Source organism: Mytilus californianus, unplaced genomic scaffold (genome assembly GCF_021869535.1).
Source record: "Mytilus californianus isolate M0D057914Y unplaced genomic scaffold, xbMytCali1.0.p SCAF_2, whole genome shotgun sequence".
In the NCBI taxonomy this organism is placed as follows: Eukaryota; Metazoa; Mollusca; class Bivalvia; order Mytilida; family Mytilidae; genus Mytilus; species Mytilus californianus.
The window spans coordinates 90,478,207-90,503,409 of NW_026262668.1; the positions used below are offsets into that span (position 1 = coordinate 90,478,207).

General features: G+C 30.0%; 1 protein-coding gene across 4 annotated transcripts; it reads left to right on the top strand.

The window, feature by feature from the left end:
- The first annotated feature begins 1,033 nt into the window (after positions 1-1,033).
- Positions 1,034-25,203, top strand: LOC127730400 (E3 ubiquitin-protein ligase ZSWIM2-like). Of its 4 annotated transcripts, XM_052238785.1 has the most exons (15): positions 2,820-2,963; positions 6,539-6,689; positions 6,969-7,086; positions 7,295-7,526; positions 8,193-8,432; positions 8,989-9,073; positions 9,549-9,676; positions 9,970-10,135; positions 11,080-11,198; positions 11,634-11,879; positions 12,279-12,418; positions 12,875-13,018; positions 19,449-19,561; positions 20,614-20,640; positions 21,824-25,203. In XM_052238785.1, exons 2-15 carry the CDS (start codon positions 6,540-6,542, stop codon positions 22,019-22,021), a joined length of 2,106 nt encoding a protein of 701 aa, XP_052094745.1. In that variant the 5' UTR covers positions 2,820-2,963; position 6,539; the 3' UTR covers positions 22,022-25,203. The 4 variants fall into 4 exon arrangements, with proteins under 4 accessions (XP_052094743.1, XP_052094745.1, XP_052094742.1 ...); XM_052238783.1 differs by lacking the exon at positions 2,820-2,963 and adding an exon at positions 1,034-1,115 and having other exon boundaries at positions 12,279-13,018; XM_052238782.1 differs by having other exon boundaries at positions 12,279-13,018.

Consider the following 25,203-nt stretch of genomic DNA (forward strand, 5'->3'; position numbering starts at 1 on the left):
TGGGGGTTATGGCCCAAACCGCTAAGAATTTGGGGCAAAAAAAAACAAGGATTTTCTGGTTTCCGAACAATAACTCTAGTTTTAGTCTATGGATCTCTTTGAAATTGTACCACCAAGTTTCATTCCAAATAGAAAGGTTTGGGTTGATTTTGGGGGTTATGGCCCTCACCGGTTAGGAATTAGGAGCAAAAAGGGACAAAAAAACAATACTTTCTAATACTTTGTATCAATTGCTTATTTATTGACCAATTGCAATGGGGTTTAATACAAAGTCTTAAATTCTTGGGGTTCTTTAATATGCTGAATATAACCGTGTATTTAGATTTTAGATTTTGGGCCCCGTTTTTAAATTGGTCCACATTTGGATCCAAAGGGTCAAAAATTAAACTTAGTTTGATTTTAACAAAAAATAAATTCTCCAAGTTCTTTGATATGGTGAATCTAGCCGTGTATTAAGATTTTGTTTATTTTGGGCCCGGTTTTCAAATTGGTTCACATTAAGTCCAAAGGGTCCACAATTAAACTTAGTTTATTTTTTTTTTAAATTGAAATCTTGGGGTTCTTTGATATGCTGAATCTAAAAATGTATTTAGATATTAGATTTTGGGCCAAGTTTTCATTTTTTTTTAGATAGCAAGTAGCACTAATATCAATATCAAATTGTTGAATTATAATTAAATGATACATCTAAATGTTCATACATAACAATTGCCATTAATTTCAACTTTAATTCTACTATAGTTTTTGTTTTCATCGGGTCACCTTGTTCCCTCGATCATGGGTTTCTTAAACTGCAGTTAATGTTCATGTAAATACATAATTGATACATGTAACCGAGAATCTATTTAAATTAAAACACTAAAAATGAACTTGATTCACGAGTAATGCACACGTATTTATAAATTGGTTATCTATTTTCTACTTTTGAAATTGTACAAAGCAAAACATGTATGCATGAAAGACTACGCTTTATCTAAAACAAGTTCAATGAAATTCAACACGACCAGATCTAACAACGCATATCCGGTTTGGTTTCCAATACAATCTTTAAAACAAAAGAAATAAATATTATTGGTTTCTAGACATTACATTTACGGAGGCTATGTTAATTAACAGTAAGTGTGTAGAATTATGTTCTGCATTAACTTGATTTAGTCTTAATTTCCATCATTTTTTTTTCCAAAATTTTACTTTAGTTAGTGCCTGTTTATCTAAGTTGACTTAAAATTGGTTTTGGATTTTGATACAATTTCAACGGTAGGAAATACATACAAATATTTGTTTAACCAAAATGTAATTTCATTATATAAAAATAATATAACGTTAAAGAAGTAGGTTACGTCTACCCATTCAAATAGTGTTGTTGAATGATTGGATATTTTACTGCAGAAAGCATTATACATATATGCAATAGCGACGAAAAGATATGTACAAGATGAAGAATGATGAAAACCAATTGTTTGATTTAATTTGGATTATTAGTTTTGACTAAATATACATGCGTGAAACATTTCCAATTATAGAGTATAACTAATCAGGAACATATATAATGACATTATTAGATATACTGTTCCCAGAACTAATCTAAGATTTCAAATATAGTAAAATATTCAAAGAGTAGCCGAACTATGCATTAATTCACGAATGCGCGCTATAAATTTATTGGACGGCCACCCTCGCTACGCCAAGTATATTCGGCCCATTTACGATTGAGGCAAAAGTAAAAAAAGGTTCTGTATTGATGAAAATAAAACTTTTTGTTTCTATAATATAATTTTATATATAACACAATATCAATTTGGCTTATGAGACACATTTCAATAAAACATATACATGTTCTTAAAAATCAAACGATATTTTGAAATTCTATTTTTAAAACTAATAACTATCATTTAAGAGTATTTTCAACAGGAATAAAACGAAAGAAAAAATAAATAAAAATATTTTGTAAAACATGTTTACTTTTTTAAAACTTCAGACATATGTGAAAATATATACGATCACGATAAACTTATATGCATAATGTAAATAAGCAGACTTAATTAAAATAATTTATTCACGGAAAAGGACATCTTGACTATCAAAATTTTTAAAGTAACCACACTGGATTATTTTTGTATAAAGCAAAGATATTGCAGAGTTCTCAAAATATATTTCCCCTGGTGATCCTTGAAAAAAATCTGCTGGTCCTTACTATTATTTCTATTGCAAAATTTCGATGGTCAAAACCTTCGGACCACCACAAGGTATACAAGGTCACGGCGTTTCTCAGACTGTTTATGACTATATCCGTTGGTTGTGTACTGATTGATACTTTAGTCTGGGTAAATAAGATTTATTTCAGTGTTACTTGTAATTAGCTTTGAACAAACTTTCAGTAACTGCAAAATACTCTTATTTTGGTGCTTTGTGTCTATTTGATAGTTGGGTTTTTTTTTTGGGGGGGGGGGGGGGACAAGAGGATTTTAAATATGAATATGGTAGCCAGGTGAGAGTTGAAAAAAATATGCATAATTAGCGACAGATTAAAATGAATAATAAATCCGCAAAAAATCCTCCTGCCCCCTCCCCAGAATATGAAATGGTTGTCCCCTTACTGTTATTGTCCGTGCAGTTCTTATATTTATACAGCTTATCGTCCCTAAATGGATGTCCCTCTGAGGCTACCATAAGTTTTGACTTGAAACCTTCAATATTACAGAACTCCTGGTCAATACTTTATTTTTGGTATTTGGCTACTGTACAAATGGTTCATTGTTCTCAAAAATTATTGTACGCAGTTAACTGCCGAGTACGATCTCCCTCTTAGTTATTCCAATTCGAGGCTGTAAACAATATGGCGATTAGATTGGTATGTAATCCTCATGATGATGCCTGAACAACCAAAGATAGGTTTTGAATTTGCATGTCCAACAACTCAACAACACGACGATTCATAAGTTGTTAGAACTTAGAAATAAAATGTAAGTTTAACCTTACCTTACCAGAGAAATTTTCACCTTTCATTGGAACAAGCTTTATTTTATCGGCCCTGTTACTGTTAGTGTTACAGTCTGTTACCTTCTGTAGATCCCTCCTCTATCATGACAACCTGGAATTTCTTTCCAGTCATTGTGTTTTATCTGTGTTACACTATTTTAACATGTCTGTTTTCTTCCACCAATAACACAATTAATTTGGTTAATTAGTTAAGGTTCATGTGGACCCTTTGGCTGAAATGGCTGCATTTTCACCTCAAAATTTACTCTGAGGACAGACATACCTGCGCATCTGGAAAAGTTTTAAGGCATAGCATGCCCTAGATAAATAAACTTCTAATGCATTGTATGTTTTAGAAAATTTAAAACTTAACTGGATTTAGCAGTGCACTTTTTTTCGTCCCTGCAGAAGATGATAAAATTAACAAACAGTATAGTTTCACTTGATATGGTCCACTCAGGTACACAGTTTAAATCACCAATTATTGTCAGGTATCTATTGTCCATCTATTGTCCATGTCAATCAAAACAGTTCCCTTCAATTATTACCTGTGGGGAAGTTCTCAAACCTCTTTCCCAACTTTGTTTATTTTGGCACCTTCTGGTGGAATGAAAAAAAGTGCACTGCAAAATCCGGTTAAGTTTTTAATTTTCATAAACATAAAATATATTTGAATTTTATTTATCTAGGGCATGCTATGCCTTAAAACTTTTCCAGATGCACAGGTTTGTCTGTACTCAGAGTAAATTTTGAGGTGAAAACGCAGCCATTTTAGCCAAAGGGTCCACAAGAACCTTAGTAAATTTTGAGGTGAAAACGCAGCCATTTTAGTCAAAGGGTCCACAAGAACCTTAGGTTCTTGTGGACCCTAGATAAATAAATTTCAAATGCATTGCATGTTTTAAAAAATTAAAAACTTAACTGGATTTTGCAGTGCACTTTTTTTCGTCCCTGCAGAAGATGATAAAATTAACAAACAGTTGAGTCTTACTTGATATGTTCCACTCAGGTACACAGTTTAAATCACAAATTATTGTCAGGTATCTATTGTTCATTTATTGTCCATGTCAATCAATACAGTTCACTTCAATTATTACCTGTGGGGAAGTTCTCAAACCTCTTTCACAACTTAGTTTTTTTTGGTACCATCTGGATGAATGAAAAAAAGTGCACTGCAAAATCCTGTTAAGTTTTTAATTTTCTAAAACATAAAATATATTTGAATTTTATTTATCTAGAGCATGCTATGCCTTAAAACTTTTCCTGATACACATGTTTGTCTATACTCAGAGTAAATTTTGAGGTGAAAATGCAGCCATTTTAGCCAAAGGGTCCACATGAACCTTAATAGTTAGATATTAAAATAATTTATAAATTTAGTTAAAATTTACATAATTTACAGCTTTTTACAGTTTTTAACTATGAGTTTGGTAACCCTTAAACAGTGTTAAAGCCTAGGATGTATCTGGCAGAGTTTTTCTCTTCTCATGTATGGAGTAACACAAGCTTCTGGTTATAGAGTCTACTGAACAAATTTCTGCTTCCCGTAATCGTTAAAACCATATTATCGCTCTTTTGGAATCTGCAAGCTTTCATGTTGATCCATCCCAAGTCGATTCAACCCAAATTTAAAGTTGTTCTTGCCCCAATTTAAATAATATTCATATTAAGGGATAAAGATTTTATGTATTTGAATTTTATGAACAACATCAAACTTTAAGGTGAATGATAAAAAATTGTGCATTTGACGCATATTCAAATAATTTTTATCAAAGGAGACATTTATTCGAATATCGTTTTTCTGGATATTTTAAATGTTTACATTCACCTTTCATATATAATTATAATATATTATTTGTTTTAATGTAAAATAATTTATATTAAAATCATTTTATCACCTTCAACAAGGATTTGTATAGAAATCCTTGCCTTCAATGAGTGTTCATGTTGATTACTTTTTTATTAGCAGTTATATCAAGAATAAATATAAACACATATTACAGAAGTTAGTACAATCATGAGTCAACATTAATCAGCAATTTTATTTGACTTTGATCTTAATAATCTCTTCAACTGGCGCAATAACAATTGGTTACACACAAGCTGGTCCCGAAGCTAATGCACATACACTTTTTTCTTACAAGTTATAAAAACAACTCAAATTCAGAAATATTGTTTGATTTGCCGAATCCAGTTGAAAGACTTAATCAGATCAAAGTAAGTCATTTGCTGATAATTGTTGATCGTGCTAACTTCTGTAATACATGGATTTAGTATAATTATACATATATTCTATAGTCTTGATAACTTTAATTTCTTCTTATAAAATCATAATTAACATAAATGCTTTATACTGCAGAATCATCTGTACTCATTTAGGTTGATACATCATCAGTGATTTGAATATAAATATTTTACATTAAATTGATTAAGAAAATAACATTTTTTGATACGATAATGAAATCTTGAAATACTCAAATAAATGTCTCTCTAATGAATATTAGAATATGTGTCAAAGCTGGGATATAATAGTTATATACTTTACCAGGTCTAAGACACAGTTTTTGATCGTCAACATTTTCTATTATTCATTAAATTCCCACCAATGATTTAATTAATAAAATAAGTATACAGGATGAAATGCAAAGTGAACATTTATATAACCATATGAAAAAATATGAATAGAAAAAACAACCCAAGGGAGACAAAGTAAACAAAAATGAACAAAAAAAAATAAAAGTGACTAATATTGTTTAAAGCAGATTTTTACAGTGATGTGCATTATCCACAACTTTTGTAAATAAAAAAACTGAAAAAAACAGACCTGCCAACTTTCCTGATTTATGGGGCATTTCCTCCATGAGAGGTATTGAACTGACTCTTGAAATACTCTATTATATGAACTAGATGCCTCAAAACATGAATCAAAATGAGCTAAAATGACATTTAAACACATATATATATATACTCATTCAAAACTATTGAAAATTACACTTTAAACATGTATGTGAACTATGAGTGGGGAATGATTTACATGACTATGCATGCATTCATGTTTCTTTTGCCTTTTGGTGAACTATAATTCTGTCATATAAAGTTTCAGGACCAAAGTAACATGAACATTGTGAAAAAGATTGAAAAAAGGACTTTGTACCCGAGAGGATTAGCTAAAAAGCTCAGATTAGAAAAGGATAAATCATAGAGTGCAGGTTCATTGCACATTTGGCTTTATATGTTGAAACCTCTTAAGTATATTTAATTATTTTTGCTGTTTGTTTGCAATAACACAAGGATTTGGTGAGCCTTTTTTCCAGAATGATAATGCAATATTTGATGATATTTTTAGCAGGATTCTAGTTAAGGGGCATACATGCGTAATATACACATGATTTTCTGTCTGGACACGCCTTATCAGAAACCTGTGCATCCATGGGATGCTGCTGCCACTGGTATAGCAAATTAAATTACAAAATGTAGTTCTAAAGCAAAGTAGTATTTTAAATACCTCATACAGAACCTCAGTGCAGGTATTAATTAGCATATTCTTATAATTATATAGAATGTCTAGGAGTGTGGCCTGGAGGAAGACTTGCAATGAATTGGTATTCTGGAGACAATGTCAGGCACTCAATGCTACCATCTACATCTTAAGAGAAACAGGCCCTACTGGATTCTTATTGAAGGAAGAGGGAGAAACAAAACCAGTTAAGGTGCTTGTATTTCTTTATTCCTAAACTGAATACTAAATGACATGTAATTTCACAATTACACCATATGATACTCAGATAATTCTACTTTACTATCAGTGGTAGTCACAAAACTATCCTGGAATTAACTAGTTTATTAAAGATTCAATCTATACAAAGTACAATGTACATGTTTAAGTGAAACCAATATTTTTTTAACAGGTTCTATTTTGCTGCATTTATTGATATGTACATTATACTAATTTTAAACTAACAATATAAATTTTACATTGTTTTTTCCAGGCATACTTGGGAGATCCCCACAAATGCACTTGTACCCAATTTCAGAAGGATAGAGATTTATGCAGACATTTGTGCTGGCTTATATTAAAGAAATTTAGAGTGACTCAGAATAATCCAAGTAAGACTTTTGTTCAATCTCATTTAACTACTTTACTTTTAAAATGATGAAAATTAAAGATAAGAAACAGATATTTTATTAATTCCTGCATTCCTGTCAATTTTTTAATTCATTGAAAATTAATCAGTTTTTGGCAGCAACATGTCAATCTAGGGCTGATACTATGCCAGGCAAAACAATTTTGTCTATTAATGTAATATATTTCCAGTATCATGGCAACTGGGCCTTGTAGACAGAGAGCTGAATGAGGTTCTACATGGACATGCTAATAAACAGCCTCCTAAACCACCAGTAAGACGTTGGTCCACATCTGGAACCTCTACCACCACAGCCACTGATAGCCGACCTACCATCAGACAGAAAGACATCACTGATGACGATTGTTGTCCAATCTGTCAAGATGAACTTCTGAATAAACATATTCCTGTAACATACTGCAAGTATGTGCTGTTATAATGTATATCATACTTATGAATTTAATCTTATAATTGGACAATCCTTTGTATACCAAACACATTCTTAACTATACTCTGTAGACATGATATATATATATATATATATGTGTACATGAAGATATTCATGGAATAGTACTGCCTGAAAATGAAATATCTTGTAAAAATGTTGAAAACATAAACTAGAGGCAACAGTAGCTATATAGTTTACTGTTGTTCAAATCTCTTAAAACATTTAAGAACATAAAAATCATATTAAAAAACAAAAACTGAAAAAATAGTATGAAATTTGGGGTAAGTGTCTCCTGCTTCAAGCATCACCTGCCATGCTAATCTACATAGAGAAAATAACAATTCCCTAAATATGCCTTGTGTTTATGAAGTAAAGGGCAGTGAATCATGGGTCAAAATTTCTCTTCTACTAGGATTGTTTTTTCAAATACATAAGAATAGAGAAACTCAGTTAATTTCTTCTAATACAATTCCCAGACCCCTATAAAAAGTAGCTATATATGTCACTGTTTAAATTTGAAATTTAAAGTTTGCCAAAGTGAAAGCAAATGTTTTTAATATTTTGGAGATTTCTACAAACTATATCTATTTTTAAAAGCAGATATCTTGTGTTTCTAAATTTTATTTTTTACATTTTCAAAGGTTTGGGTGTGGGAACAGTATCCACATAAAATGTATGAAGATATATGCAGAACATCAGAAGACCACTGGAGATTCTATAATTAAGTGTCCATTCTGTCGTGAAGATTTTGGTCCATTAGAATTACTGAAGCAAGAAGGTCGTAACGCCATGGGAGTCCAACAAGGTGGTCGCATGGACAGACATCTTGGTACTAGTTGTCAAAGTTGTCGCACATCTCCAATAGAAGGAAAATGTTACAGGTAGATAATACATGAAGAAATATAGATGAATCTAAAAAATTATCTCATTGATTCATTATTAAAAAAAGTAATGGAATGTAAATTGAGTAATGTGATAATCTTTGTTTAAATTATTATTTGAATACATATGAATATATCTCAACAAATTGTAATATATCTCAAAATGTATAGGATAAAATGTTTTAGTGAAACATAAACAATGAATCAGACACCTTATAAAAATGCAATTATCAATTTTTAAGAATGGCATTGTTTAATACTTGAATTTACGTCTTAGATTTACACATTATTTAATAAAGTTATGCATACAATAAATATATATATGTGTATTGTATGTACTGTGTAAATGAATTAAAATTTGGTAATAAACTCAGGTTAAATTTACTAATAAATAATTTTTTAACATGATCAATCCTATCAGGACTATTTCATTACTTTCAATCATCTTGATGTAGATTATAGCTATTCCAAGTAGAATTTTATACATAAAGTGAAATTTTGTTACTTGGCATGTTACTAAATTATCAAATAACAATTTACATGCATGTGCTTTCAGATGCAGTATATGTGCTGAATACAATCTTTGTCAGACATGCTTTAATACACAGATACATACACAACATCCATTTGATTATAGACATGTAAGTAACAGTTTACTGAAACTGAAAAAAATGTCTCAGTGACCTTGACCTTATTTAATTAACTGCTTCTTCAGTGAGAAAAAATCAAAAAAACTCTGAAACCTGTTAAGTTGAATAGATGTACATAAAACTTGGAAATTTAATGTAATAGTGTACCATGATTATAATCTGACAGTTTTATCCATGAATATTAAAGTATATGCGATCAGTACTTCAAGGAGACAACAACCCAATAGGAGATTAAGAAAAAAGAAACGAACATTTTGTATAACAATGTTTGGCCAAAGTATACAAGTTTTTTTTTTTAATTACCTGATGAAGGTTGGTGGTTAATTTTTAACATTCTGGTTGCTTTCTGCAATAAGATTTGCTGTCATGTAATTCAACAAACAAACAAAAACAAAATATGCAAATCACAGAGATTACACTGTGTTTACAGTAATACGTTTGAAATGGTTTGTGTAATTTTTCACAGAAAAGAAATCAGAGATGGAGACCAGCACAGAGAACATATGGAGCCATGTTACCACAGGCAGTAGCAGACCAGCTAGTCAATAGGGATATCACTGAGGAAGATTTTGAATTACTGATGCAACTTGAAAAGTACATTCTTTTATCTATTCAATTCTTTTTACCTTAACTTTAAACTTGGATTTTCTATTTAGAGTTAGACAAACGATACCTGTAATGTAGTTGTGAGGTGTGTTTTAGATATTTACAAGAAATTTGTCAACAACATTTTGAAACTTATTGATTTAAACTACAATATACACATAATCTATTAGGACATAAGGAACATAAGGAACATACATAGCAGAATTCCACAAACAAACAAAATACAAAAATGTATTGGGATTTCTTTTTCAAAATAAACATGTTGATTTATTTTTTTACAGTAACAATATAGGAAGTGATATCCCTGAAGAAGTAATAAATTCCTTTCCTTTGGAGAAAGTGAGAGATAGTTCCAATTTACTACAGCCTGGGATGCAATGTAGAATTTGTCTTCGTGGATATGAAGTAGGACAGTTTATAAGGAAGTTGCCTAGATGCAAGCACAAGGTAAATCATTTCTCAGATAAATGTTGTGTTTGTTTATGTACCACTTGCTGATTACCTTCAGGCTTGACAGAGTTATCTGATCTTAACTTTTAAGATCATACTTACTATCAGGGCCATAAGAATCAGTAAAGATTTACTCTTTTTTTCAAATATAGGACATGTCATTATCTCTTTGAAAAATGTTACATTTATAAAGAAAATTGATAAGTTCTATTGATTGCAAGTAAAGTTTTAAAATGTTTTGTGTGTTTTCAAAGAAAAAGTAAAGGAGAAAATATTACAGACATAGATTCTTATTTTGCTATTTAAGGATTATGTACTATTTTGTTGTTTCAATGCTAAACACGGAAATTTTAAAGAAATCCTCAGCCTTTCCCTGTGTACTCTTATATTTGACAGTTATGTACTAAATGGAACGGGGATTATTGCATGCAGTTCTAGCAATGATTTTCCTAAAACAAAGTTTTTAAATAGAGATATTAGTTAAAACAAGTACAAATATGTTTTGGATTGTAACAGTTGTTTAGGACTTTTTGTAAACAATAAACGCTAGCACACCATGGATAAATTAAATTGAATAATCTAGGTTTAAAATTTTATAACAAAAGTATCTGTTATAAAAGATGTGGATTTTCTGTAAACATTTTGGCTTGAGTTGACACAGAATCCACATTTTGTACTAAATGCAATTAGACAATGAATATATAATTTCTGTGAACGACATTTCCCTTTGATAAATATGTACAAAATGGTATGTCTCTTTTATTCAACATTTTTGCTGTTTTGATATTTTGAAAATTTCGTAATACACAGTGCTACAGAAGGGGTTATTAACTTTAACTAATATAATGTAACTTTTTTCCTATAAGAAGGGCCAACACAAAAATCGATTAGAAATATTGAAATTAAATTTTGCTTTAATGTATATAATGATAACTTTGCAGTTTCACAAGGATTGTATAGACAACTGGTTATTACATTCACATGCTACTTGTCCTGCTGATGGCCAGGTGGTTTGGGATCCAGTCACTGCTCAAGCTGAAGCTGAAGAAAGAAAGACTAAGTAAGTACAGAATCATAAAAGATCATGATAAAGTATCTTCTTCTTAATATTGAATGGGTGCAAAAAATGATGTGAAACAAAATCTTGTTAAATAGGAGACTACATATAGATATTGAAAATTGTGCAATTGAGTATAATCCTTTGGATCAACTAAATCTTTAATTTTTAATTAACCCCAAGGTCAACTGGAGTATAGAAATATGGTCACTCATACTTTCTTTGTTCCGTCAGTAAAACTCTTGCTGAAGTGTGAAGTGTGTGTGTCTGTGTCTGATGTATAAATACGCAGCAATGTCTGGTTGGATTAGAGACATTAAATCTGATGCCTCCTGTAGCATCAATATTTCACGCCCTATTCATTGTAAATCACGTATATCATTTTGTTTTGAGTATAAATCATTGTCGACCAATTTTTACAATCCTTGATTATCACAGATCACTGAGGACTAAGAAAGAAGAAGAAGGGGCCAGCAATCAAGAAGATCTATCATTAATACTGCCAGGAGTTGGTATTATACGTCAGGACAGAAAAAATGAACCCAAAGCAGATAGCTCCAAAGGTGCTCGTAGACCAATAGTCAAACCTCAAAGACTTTCTGACGGTAGTACCCCTAATTCTGCTGATGTAAAAAGCCAAATCAGGGCCAATTTTACATTAGATGGACGTTCTGTTGGACCAAGGTAAATATTATATTCATTATTCCAAAAAACATATGTTTGTCCAGTTTTCAGATGTGGTCTCTACAAGAAAACATTGAATAACACAAGATTAACAGACTTCTTATAATAATATTTTGGAGTTGAAATTACAAAGTTTTTATGAAAGTCTCAATTGAATTTTAAATGACTCTTAGACTTACCAAATTGTAAATGCTTAGTTTGGTCAGAAAAGTATATTCTGATATACTGGTTTTTCAAAAACTAAAATATTATTTATTAATAATATATATATAATTACTATCAAAAGGAAATGTGAAGTAGATTGGTGTATTAAAATTAAATGCTGCACCTCTTTTTATTTGCACTGGCACAAAAAAAATTTAAAAGACCACAAGATCCCTACGGTCTTTTTTGTTACAGAACAAATGAAAATGAAACAGAAGCAACCTCTAGTAGTCATCTCCCAGGTAACCGGTTGTTGAATCGCACACAATCACAGAGACAGATTTTACAAAATCATGTGTCCAGTTTTGGAAGCCAGCCAGGATCTTATCATTCAGGTCAGCAGAATTCTGATTCTCACAATGGCGGAATAACAGCCCAATCAGGGACTGATAATTCTCCGCAGATTGAAAGTATCAGTGAACTGCCCATAGGGCATAAAAACTTAAAACATTCTTCAATATTTGGTCATTTGTCAATGTTAAATGAAGAAAATCGACCTGATTCAAATAGGAGTGCACAATCGACACCTCAAAGGAGTCGTAATTCTATGAGAAGTTGCAATGAAATGCGTTCACCTTTTGGTAGGGATTTACCGACATTAATTGAATCAGATCTTGAAAATGTGCCTGGAATAGATTCAGACGCTAATGCGCATTCTAAAAAGGGAGTTTATAATGATTCTCAAAATAAGCAATTCTTTCAAAAACTGCCAAGACTTCAATTGCCTTTAGATAATGATATACCGAATCGAGCAAATTCAATAGAACTAACATCTATACGATCAACTCCAGATTCCAGATCACAGTCACAGAGAAGTTTACAGGGATTACGCATCACTCCCAGAAATAGTGCTATGACAGAGACGACAAATGAGCATAGGAATATCTCTGCACAGTCAGAAATTGTTAGACGACCTTCTAGAACCAGACGACCAGGTTGGTATTTTGCTGTTGTCAGTTCTTTGTTTTATACATTTGTATTATCTTTGTAACTGTCTGTGTGTAAAATAATTTCTGTCTCTTTACTTATTTAGTCACATTTCAAAATTTATTATCTTGTGTATGTGTATATCGACAACAATGATAACATTTCTTAAGAAGGTAAGAAATTTGAAATTATTTATTGAATAGTGACTGCAGAAAACCTGTTTTAAGCTTGTAGGTTTTCATTTGTAATTAAAGATAGGTGAGAGGCAGACATGCACATTGCTACAAGTCTTTATAACTTTTACAACTATATGTTTACACAGTTTGTTACTTTATTGATCTAAATTTACTTAATGTATAGAATGATTGTATGCTTCACTTAACAGACATAATATCTTCAATTTTATTTTTAACACTGCATTTAATCTCAATGGTAGTAATTTGAGACCAATTTGATCATTTATTGTTTAAACAATTATCAATGTTCCAAACTGTTGAGACAAATAACAAGGTTTTCAGTTATGTTAAGACATGTCTTGTTTAGTCTACCGTTATATCTTACACAATAATTAGGATTTTATTTTAAAATTAAAAACCAATTGTTCAAAGAACAATTGAAGGTCTTTCCACATCAATTTTCTAAATAATTGATAGGAAGCTACTTCTGGTTTACTCAAAGTTATTAATAACGTCAAAGTATAGATTTCTTCATACTGATTCAATAAATAAATGGTTTCTATATACTTTTGCCTGAAATAAGGGAAATAATTGCCAACTTCCGGTTTAGAAAATGTCACTTCCGGTCTCATATGATAGCTTTATTCACACTGATTCCAAAAATATATAGTTTGTATATACTTATGCCTGTAATAAGGAAGATAATATGCTACGTCCGGTATATAAAATGTCACTTCCGGTCTCATATGATAGATTTATTTAAACTGATCCCAAAAATATATGGTTTATATATACTTTTGCCTGTAAAAAGGGAGATAATTGACAACTTCCGGTTTAGAAAATGTCTCTTTCGGTCTCATATGATAGCTTTATTTACACTGATTCCAAAAATATATGGTTTATATATACTTTTGCCTGTAAAAAGTGAGATAATTGGCTACTTTCGGTTTAGAAAATGTCACTTCCGGTCTCATATGATAGATTTATTTACACTGATTCCAAAAATATATGGTTTATATATACTTTTGCCTGTAAAAAGGGAGATAATATGCTACTTCCGGTTTATAAAATATCACTTCCGGTCTCAAATGATAGATTAATGTATGACCATTCAAAAAATATATGGTTTCTATGTACTTCTACCTGAAATAAGTGCTAAAATGACTACTTCCGGTTCACTCAAGGTCACTTCCGGTTGACATTTTTCAAGGTCATATGTCACCCAACATTTTGCAAAAGATCTTATGGCTTTATCATGTACCAATATGAAGTAATAATCAATTTACCTTAAAATAAAACATTTCAGGGGCAATAACTCCAATAAGATGTCGCTGGATTGTCTCAGACCAAATTTATCATATCTTCATCACAATATAACAAACATTTTGCACTTGTTCTTTAATATATTACATTAAAAATATCGGAGAAAATGCAAAAACAAGCAAAAGACAAAATTCAGAACATGACCTTGATCTTTGACCTTGACCTCATTTTCGAAGTTAGGATCCAAGAACCTTAAATAAAAAGACTTTAAGTTTATACGGCTTACAATTTATGAGTAACAAAAACATAACAACAAATTTATTTGATAAAGGTAGATATCTCCTATAAAATTTCATCGAATCGCTTCGATCCAAATTAGCCAAAAATTCCTGAGGATGTAACGAACAATTTGTAAAAAGAATTTTGTCGATATCTTTTTTTGTTACGAAGGAGATGCACACAGATGATAAACAGTGAATAGGGAGATAACTCTTACAAAGAAAATGGTTCGGCTTAGCAGGGTGAAATTAAAAAGCGCATAAACTATACGATACAATATGAGAAATATCTAAGCGACATATTGCGAAACAAACATTTATCGCAAGAACAAAATTTGGCGGAAGAAAAAAAAAAAAAAAAAAAATAATAATAATAATCAGAACAAATACAATAGGTCTTTCCACAGAAAAGTGGAAAGACCTAATAAAATGATTTTACAGGGAAAAAAACAATCAATCAAATTCTGAAGTCATTCTTTTGTACTGACATAGTTTCCGCCTGTCTGAAAAAATTCAAAAATGTACGTAAGATGAATTGTGAATTATACAACAGCAGGTTCTGGTTCAGATTGGTATATATATATGTATATATCAGTATCAGTTGAGTTAAAATCATTAATCTTTTGCTATTATATTGAATAACGAACTACCAAAAATTATATGCAATACAAAGATATAAAGAAGATGTGGTATGATTGCCAGAATGAGACAACTATCCACAAGAGTTCAAACGACGAAGAAAAAAGCAATAATAGGTCACCATAAATATATTTGATGATATGCTCCATTCTGTTTTTGTGACACACCAGTCCCATTTATTGTGTTGATGATAAATTTGATTTGTTAAGACATTGTCTAAGTTTTGAAGAAAAAAATAATGATAGATTGGTCCATCAAAAATATATGAGATATCTTTTTCTGTAATGTTGAAGAACACATGTGCAGTTCAATTCTTTTGGAGAGAGACTCAAGAGACTACAGATATTATGTAAATTGCCCTTTTTCACATTTAGCTGTCTAGATTTAACTTAACCTTACAACATCTGTAAATGAAAATACTGAATCAAATCCCCTTAATCAGAGTGACAAACACATGATTAGAGAAAAGGTAGTTTAATGAATACACCTTACATATTTCTGGAATTTTCTCTCTTTTTTTTCTATAAACCTGATTAGAAATTTCTTTTTTGTAAATGCCTTTTGTTCACTAGATATTCAATAGATAAGGGCATTTAATTTTATATGTTATATATATGTTATATATTATACGGCATTATTTTTAAACAACACCATTTTAATAAACAAAAGTGATGTGTCATTCTCGGATAAGAATTTGTCACCATATGTTTATCCATGAAATTTGATAGCCAAAGTTTTATTTCAAAAGAATAATATTGTCCTATAGTTTAATAATACTGTAGATTATCTTACATTTATCAAAAAATATAAATAAAAAATAGATGAATAGAAATGATGATATACATGCTTATTTAGAATCAATATAATTTTAAATGCTTTACAAAAAATACAAGTTTGAAAGAAAAAATCCCATACAAACCTCACTAACAATCCAAACCCCAATGAACCTTTAAATTCAAAGATATATATATAGATATTTGTAAAAAAAAAATGTTTGAATTACATTTGTGAATGAAGCCGTTCATATGTAGCCCATGAATTGCTTTGAACTATATCTCCAGTAGACAGAAAACATTTTAAAATAAAGGATTGCTTTAACTTTCAGTAATGAGCTTTATATATTGTTTAACTGTTTTGTAAATTTGATATTTTGAATATAGTTTTAATTGAGAAAATCTCATAAGTTGACTTAATTTTTACAGAAAATATAGAGTTACTTACAATGTATTTAAACATATTAAACCAGAATTAAGCTATCTGACACAACTTGAAGTACGAAACCTTTATTGTATATCTATAAATGATATAGAATTATTCAATGTAAAAATCAAAATATTAGAAGTCAAATTGTAATGAGCTATTTATATCAGATGACATTATTTAACCAAAAAATACTTTACTTTACTGATAGGTGCATTGATAACAAAGGGAAAATAAAATTAATTGACTATTTTATGCTCCCTAGTACTGTGGATTCATTTATTTTCGTGGGTATCAATTTTCGTGGATAGAGAAAAAAAGACGTTTCGTGGTAAACGTAAATTCGTGGATCGCTGATTGAAAAAAAAGATAAATTCAGATACGTAATTCGTGAATTTCTGTTTGATTTAGTATGTCATATAACCTCCTTGGTTCGATCAATAATAAAACAAAAAAGAAGGAATTCATTGAAAAAGTTTAAATTATCAAAATCATCGCTTGGTCATTCTAGGTTAAAGTGTTCATTGAAAACTTCGATTAAAATCGTGGACAGAGACAACTAATTATATGTTTGTTTTACAATTTATAAATTTTTGTCGGTAATTTTATGAGGCATTAAAATCTCTATGATTGATATATGATTGAAAGCTTATTTCCCTAATCACGGTATAATAAACAGTCATATAAGTAAAAGGTGTGAAAATAAATGTTCCTGTCAAAAACAATATTACCTACGGGCAATATCCCCATACTTAATCCTATTGATTTTTAATCACCAGTAATCCAAACTATGACACGGTTATTAACAACTTACAGTTATTTTCCATGAACAGTTTTAATCAATTTTAAAAAGTAGTTTATCACTAATATTCGATTTTTTTTATTATTGATTTAATCAAAATACTTTTATCTTCTTTCAATAGAAACACGTGTTATGTTGCAAAGTTTATCGCTAGTCAACACTATACGATAACTGCATAACATAACCGGAAATAAACATCCGACTCCAAACACATGTTTCGGGATTATTCTTCGTTGAATTCTTAAATTCGTGGTTCACTGTTACCCACGAAACCCACGAAAATTGGTATACCACGAATAAAAATGAATCCACAGTATATTAGTTTATTGTATAACCCCATTTTTTTATCTGCCGGTCTATCTAAACTTCATCACTCATGGTACAGATTATGGCAGAAGTTTTTTTCTTATTTCTGGATAAAACTACATTTATCAAAGGGTTGGTTTTTATGAGGATTTTTGTTTTGTTCAAAATTTAACAAAGGAGTAGGTTTGATAAGGCACTAAAATGGCCCCTATTTCTTGCCAAAATTTCAAATTGGGATTTATCGACCAACATCACAATGAATCATGGCTACTACAAAGACAAGAAAGGAAATATGTCTTTTTTGTTGAAATTTAAAGTACTTGCGTTCTATTCATGACGTCATAAATAGCACTCATTTTGATTTTCTATGAAAATTCTATGAAAACGGATAAATTTTCATTGATTTTTTTGACAGGAAACATAGAGTGCATGCGTCGACAAACAAGATATTCTAATAGAATGTTTATTATGACATTTTACATATCTGACTTTAATATTTAGTTTGTTGATGCCTGCGCTCTATGTTTTCTAGGTCTTAATTTGGCTAAAATCTTGATAATTTTGTCAAATTTTGCCAAAATCGCTATTTGTGACCTATTTTGGATGTAAAAGTCAATGCTGTTGAATAAAACTTTGACAAAAGAAGTCCTGTTTAACTTTTTCACATGTCTTTTCATCAACTTAAAACATTTTTTTATCTTGAAACATTGAACTTGATAATCTGGGCCAAATATGGCCCTAACCGAACTTACTCCTTACATGTTGAACTGAAAGTGAAATTTTGCTAATACAGAACATAAAATTTATTGATACATCAAATAGCCCAGTATCTTCTCAAACACCTGGTGTCAAGGTACTGTGAGTCTATGACGTGTACATAAGTGTGAAACTTGGGAACATCAAAGTCAATATAAAAAATCAAGAGTTTCATTGCACATTTACATAGTTTTATGAAATATTTCTCTTTATGTACAATGTAGAAATCAAACAGTATTTTGAAATTTACAAAATTGTGTAAAATTTATGTATTTTGGAAATTATAAACCCATACAATGCATGCACTATTTATAGGATGAAATATAAATCTTGAAACAGAAAAGGAAATATTGTCTTATTTCACCTTTATGGTTTTTTTCAGAACAGCATTTATCACTGCAACCATTCTTAACAGAAATCATATAGCATATACAAAACAAAATAGAAAGAAAAGTTAACATCACAAGCCTATCATGCAAATGTCCATATCATTGTCTGTAACTTAAAATTTGGACTCTTACATACATTGTAACTACACATTTCTTATTGTGCTTAAAAGATTAAAGAAAAACTGAAATGGAAGAGAAATAGATGTCATAGGTGTGCTTTGAAAATTTGTCCATTTTGAGTCCAAATTACATGGTACATCTATAGTTGATGTGCATCATTCTAGCTAGGAAAAATATGCTTTCCACATGAATTATACATACAGTACATCACTAGAAATTTAAATTGGACAGATGCACAGACAAAAGTTGGAGGGATGATTCAAAGAACAAAGAATGTCCAACCTATTTTTACCATGGTGAATGAAGTCAATGTCATATTCAGTCAGAATGTTTTACAAATGAACTCCAAGTTAATTTTATGTTGAGTCAGAATGAACTCAAACTTTACGATTTTTGCTGTATTTTTTGTATGTCTGTCAGACTGACAGTTTGTGCAGTGTTGCATGTCACATTTGACCCTAAACTTACATCACATGACTCACTTCCCTCACAACTACACTGTATTACAGATGATAATGGACGATGGTCACAGGCTGAGAGTGAAATATCTACACCAGGTTCTATGGGTGGTATTCAGAGTGAACCACTACATCACAGTGAAGCATTGTCAGACAGATTACAGGTAAACAATTTTATTTGCAATGTTTCTGCCAGACAGTTATTGCTGGAACATATTAATCCCCACCTATCTATCCATACACACATAGACATGACAAAAAGGAGATGTAGGGTTTACATCAATGAGACAACAACCCAACAAAAAAAAATAAAAAAAATCATATACAAGGTAACATGCAGTTAACATCAATAGACAGGCTCCTATACAATATGTCAAGCTTTAACTTGTACTGAGTCTATTAAGTTTTGAATGAATTTAACAGAAACATGGTGATATGTCTATGATATTTTCTCTAGAATAAAGGTCAGCAATATTTGAGACAACATGACTTACATTTATCGCTTGAGGGACTGAGTCATTGAATTTGTCAATATCTTTATAAAGAGTGTTAGAAAGGTGTTAAATGTTAACAAATATGATTCTTATGTGAAAAATGTACTTAGATTACTTCAATTCTAATAGAAAAATTCAAAACTTTTGCACTTCAAAGCAGACCTACAAAGCATATTTAGTAAAGGCAGCCAGCCATTTTGATTTCACTAAGCAAAAATGTTCTAGAAAACCAATCGTTTTGAAGGGCTTTGTTTATGAAGTGAAGGAAGAGCATAATTTTAGAATAAATAAATTAATCCATATTTTATTTTTGCAAAATGTCACATCAATAACTTTTTACCAAACAATTATTCTTTTTTTGGTTAAAATTAGTAATGAAACAATTTGGTCATTTTCCATCACTTTATTGTACCAATATTATAGATATTTTAGATTTCAGAAGATAGCCTTAATAGAAGTCAGTTTAAAGGAACGTGAGAAAACTCACTATTGCTTCATAAACATGTTACAATACCTCCAATTAGGAATGAATGATTTAATATGAATTAACCCTTCCTGTCATCTTTTAAATTGGGTAAAACTTTTAAATTTCCGTTTACTGTATCAAATGTTTCCATTGTAAAACTGCTAAGTAATTAGTTATCAAAATACCATAAACTTGTACATATACAAAAATACATCTTTCAAAAAATATTCTGATTGTTAATTAAATATGATTTCAGGAATTTCAGTCTACTAAAAAAGACGAGGTATGAGAGAATACTCAATTCCTGCATGCTTGCACTATTGTAACAATATCTCTAACTAACAGCAGTTTTTCTGTAATTTCTCAATTTCACACTGTTCTTGATATTTCTACTTGCATTTCTCTAATTATTAATTCTGTGAAATAACAATAGAAAAAAATTATTTAGATTACTATTTTCTTAAATGACTTAGATTAGTTATCCTAAAAATTGCTACATGTAATTATGTTGTGTAATAAGTATTTTTCTTAAAGCTGAAATTATTCTCAGGTAGTAAAAGGTAATTTTAATAGCCAAAGTTAGAGCTTTTCTGCTGATCTTGCAATTTTATCTCTCATAAAAGTGATTTGTACAATAGTACAGAATACTAACTCATGACTATCAATCTCATGTAGATAGGGATTATTCAGTTTTCACTAGAACACTTTCTTATATCATTTTTGGTATCTAATTCATTCATATGCAATTGTCATCAGAATTAGTTTCACAAGCTATTTTTTGGTTCCAGCCTTCATTTTCCTGATACTGATTAAACTATGTGTATAATTTAGTGTAGAACTTTTGTACTACTGGTAAATTAAGCTGAGCTGTACTGCTAATTTCAATATTAATTTTGTTTCAGTAATTATTATATGCATGTATTGATTTATGTAAATAAACACAATATTAATTTTGTTTCAGTAAATATTATATATTGGTTTATATAAATAAACACTGTAATGACCTAAATTTAAGTAAGTTTTATAATTATTCAATGTAATTTACCAAGTTTTGTTTGTTATTTAATTATTTTTTAGTATCAAGACATTTTATTCTTGGTCTGGTTTCATCCCTCAACCTATATCGAAACCTTGGGCTAAAACCCTTGGCGTCTTTGTCTGATACTAGGGCTGATATATAAAAAATGCCATGTAATAATCTACGAATATTGAAGCAGTTATATTTCAGAATGTTATTTCAGGAATGTACAAACAATTTAGTTATATATAAGATAACATGAGCACCTAGTTTAATTGCAGTATGGAAATGAATTCTGTTATTTCCTGCTTGGGAGTAATTTTTTTTTCAGAAAGTACAATGTATTTCAAATACATGAATCTAATACAGCATATTCCCAAAAATCTGATATAGCTTTATAATAAATAACAGATTACATTGAAGAAAACAACTACTTTTTCTATTTCAGCTTTTGGATTTGTACCTGGGCAACGATCCCAGAGACCAGCCAGCAGTGAACAGATTGGTCAACTTACCACCACGTCCAGTGAGGCGGGCACTAGGCGGAAGCAATCGTCGTCGGCAGAATGTCAGGCGCGTCCGCAGCAATGAATTCAGCTTAGATGGCAGTGCTCTTGCCAACATAACTTTAAGAGATATGATATAGACATTAAAAGTAGTCAAGAGAGATTTCGAGGGAGAGCTTTCAATAAAGCAGTTTCATGACAATCTTGATCAACGCTCAAATAACAAGCTGTTACATTATATACAAAAGTATTATGCATATAATTGAATATTTGCTTAAACTGATCATATATGTTAAATCTTCTCAGAAAATGAAATACCTATTTGGTAAAGATCATTACTTGGTTCAGCTGTATGCATTTAATTTTCATCTTGAGGTTTCAAAAATAACATTATCACAACAAAAGTTAATTTAGATTTGAAAAATTATTTGAACTTAATTGAACATGTTAATATTTTCAGATGTATACTTCATTTAATTTTTGTTGAAATTATTGATATTGATTAAAAATGATTAATATTTTATGTCTAAAAACTTAAATGTAGACACTATTGATTTTATATGTCATACTGATAACACTTGAACTGTTATGTTCATAATTTTAGTAAAGTAAATGCCACAACTATTCATAGTAAAAAAATCTGCATTTGACAAATTGTAATAATGCTGATTACAAATGTGTATATCTTTTGTCTCTGACAGTAGTCACAACAGAAAATTAATTCAGAATTTACTGAAAAAATAAAAAAGATACAAAAGGAAGTGTAAATTTGGATACATCAGTGGTCATGTTTAAAATGATTAGATAAACAAACTGAAGTTATAGAATATTATTTTTTGACCTATATGTTTGTTTTGTTGGTTATATACATGTAAATCAGGTTTTGTAACTAAATTGTTTGTTAGGTTTTTGTCTAGCCTGCAACGTAAGTCATAGGAAAGAAACTTTGGCATGCTGTTTTTGGTGCTGTCTTCATTGACAACAACAATTTTGTAATAAGGTTACACTGGTGAGACATATCCTTGTGTAGATGGTTATTATTTATACAGCATTGTTAAATGATTGAAGCTTGTTTTTGTCCACATTTACTAGAGGTCACATCTATATCCTTAATCTTTGAAGTCACAACATACAAAGTTAGAGGCCATTGTGCAAATTGATTGTTGAAAAGTACAATGACATTCTAAGTAATAACTAATATATTAGAGTCCTTTTATTGCTGTTCTTCTTTATAAATGCTCCTACAATTTCTATTATGTTTTCCTCCCATTACCTTATAATAAGTGCAAACTTCGACAATCACATTACATCATTAAGACATCCTGGATGAGAACTTTACAAAGAGAAGAAAGATTGAAAAAGCCAATGACAATAATATGATTACAGGATTTTATTTTAAATCACTCTTATGCAAAATGAATTATGATGAGATGGTGTAAACTTTACAAAACAGTTTTAACCAGTCAAGATATTGATGAAGACCAGACTTTATAAATGATGATGAGAGAGTAAATGTTTTTTCGGTTGCTATTGAATGCATACCTATTTTGTAAATAAAGTTGTGACTGCTCTTCTCCTGGCAGCTTCCTTAAAATGAAATATGTCAGCTAATATTGTGAATTCAGCCAATGCTTGTTTAGTTTTAACTAGACATTTTTTATTTGTAACATTTAGGATATTTTAATTGACAATTATATGTTATCTTTATGAAAAAAGTCTGATACAAAATTGATTTGTAAAAGGAATTTTAATTATTGTACTCGCAAGAAGAGCAGTGTAAAAGTTTGCATTTGGATTTAATAGCTTTAGAGTTGATTGAAGTACAAAAGATTTAAAGCTTATTGTTGATTTGTGTGCAATGTTGTTTTAAATACAACTCTACTTCTTTGTTAAGAAAAAGCATGTATTAACTGTCATTGTATTTTTTTCTATTATATGTTTAATTAATTTTTACTTTTAATGTACGTGTGCAATGCATATTTTTACTTTGTTCATTTTTTTTTGAAATGCTATCTATTGATAATTATTGGCTCACATGACCCATATCGATATGTGAGTCTTTGTCATCTCAATTGTCCATAAACATTTTACAATATCATCTTCTCTAATACTTTAATAAAATTAATGCATTTGATTGGCAAACACTGCAGCATTAGAGATAAGTAGTTCCCATTGAAATCATATAGAAAACCCCTTTCATTTTCGCCTCTAAAACTACTGGACATTTTCAGCCAAATTTAGCATGATGTATGGTAGGTCTCCTACAAATAATCCTGAAAAAGAACAAGCTGCCAGATGCAATCTTTGATTCTAATGGAATACTTTCAAAAATCTTCTTCTTTGAACAGACCATAAGTATTACACAAAGCTTGTTTATGAATAGGTATTGGTGAGAATAAAACTGCTAATGTTAAGAATATTCATTTATATAATTTACAGAAATTGTTTTCTAAGTAGATATGAACTTGAAATTGTTAAAAAAGTTAAATTCTTCATCCTTTCAAAATTGATAAATGAATAGAATGATATAATATGGACACTTTAGTGCAGAAATATCAGTTGTGATGTCATGAATGATTCGAAAATGGGCCTCAAATCGCATTTTACACATGTTATTTTGGAAATATTAGGAATGGGTAATAATCTTACTCAAAAAGACAATTTACTCACATCAAGATCTTTGTAAAAGATGTCTGCTACTTTTATATCTTATTGATCATCATTTGGCTTATATCGAAACATAAAGATCTCAAAATGAGGCAATGTTGACAGTTCTTGCAGTCCAGCATTAATTGTTATTCAATTTAATATAATTTGTACTCATATCTGACAATTGAATTACTTGTGAACACCTGATAAACATTACTTGATATATTTTAATACATGTTTTTGAGTTTTTAGTATTTTGGAAAATGCAGAGATTTTTACCAAGCATCTCAAATGCATAAACTTAACTATTGACCAAATAGACAGAATAAAAAATTGTCTTTCATAGTGGTCATATCCTGCTGCACCAGATGTTGCTGTTTATTTGTATTTGTTATCAGTTTTTGTGATTTTTTGCCTTCATTATAATAAACATCTGTGATATCATTTTATTATAATAAATGTCTGTGATATCATTTTATTATTATAAACGTCCGTGATATCATTTTATTATAATAAACGTCTGTGATATGATTTTATTTCAGCACAGTATTAATCGTTTAGTATTATGTACATAACACTTATAAGCAGATGCTATGGGTGATAAAATTTTTAAAATTTATACTTCATTTATTCTATTTTATTTATATCATTTTAAATAAACTGTTGGAATGGA

Excerpts from the sequence above, each read along its gene's own strand:
- LOC127730400 (XM_052238783.1), top strand. The coding sequence starts at position 6,540 with ATGTCTAGGAGTGTGGCCTGGAGGAAGACTTGCAATGAATTGGTATTC. Across the intron at positions 9,677-9,969 it reads TTACTGATGCAACTTGAAAA|TAACAATATAGGAAGTGATA; the intron begins GTACATTCTTTT and ends ATTTTTTTACAG. Across the intron at positions 10,136-11,079 it reads TGCCTAGATGCAAGCACAAG|TTTCACAAGGATTGTATAGA; the intron begins GTAAATCATTTC and ends ATAACTTTGCAG.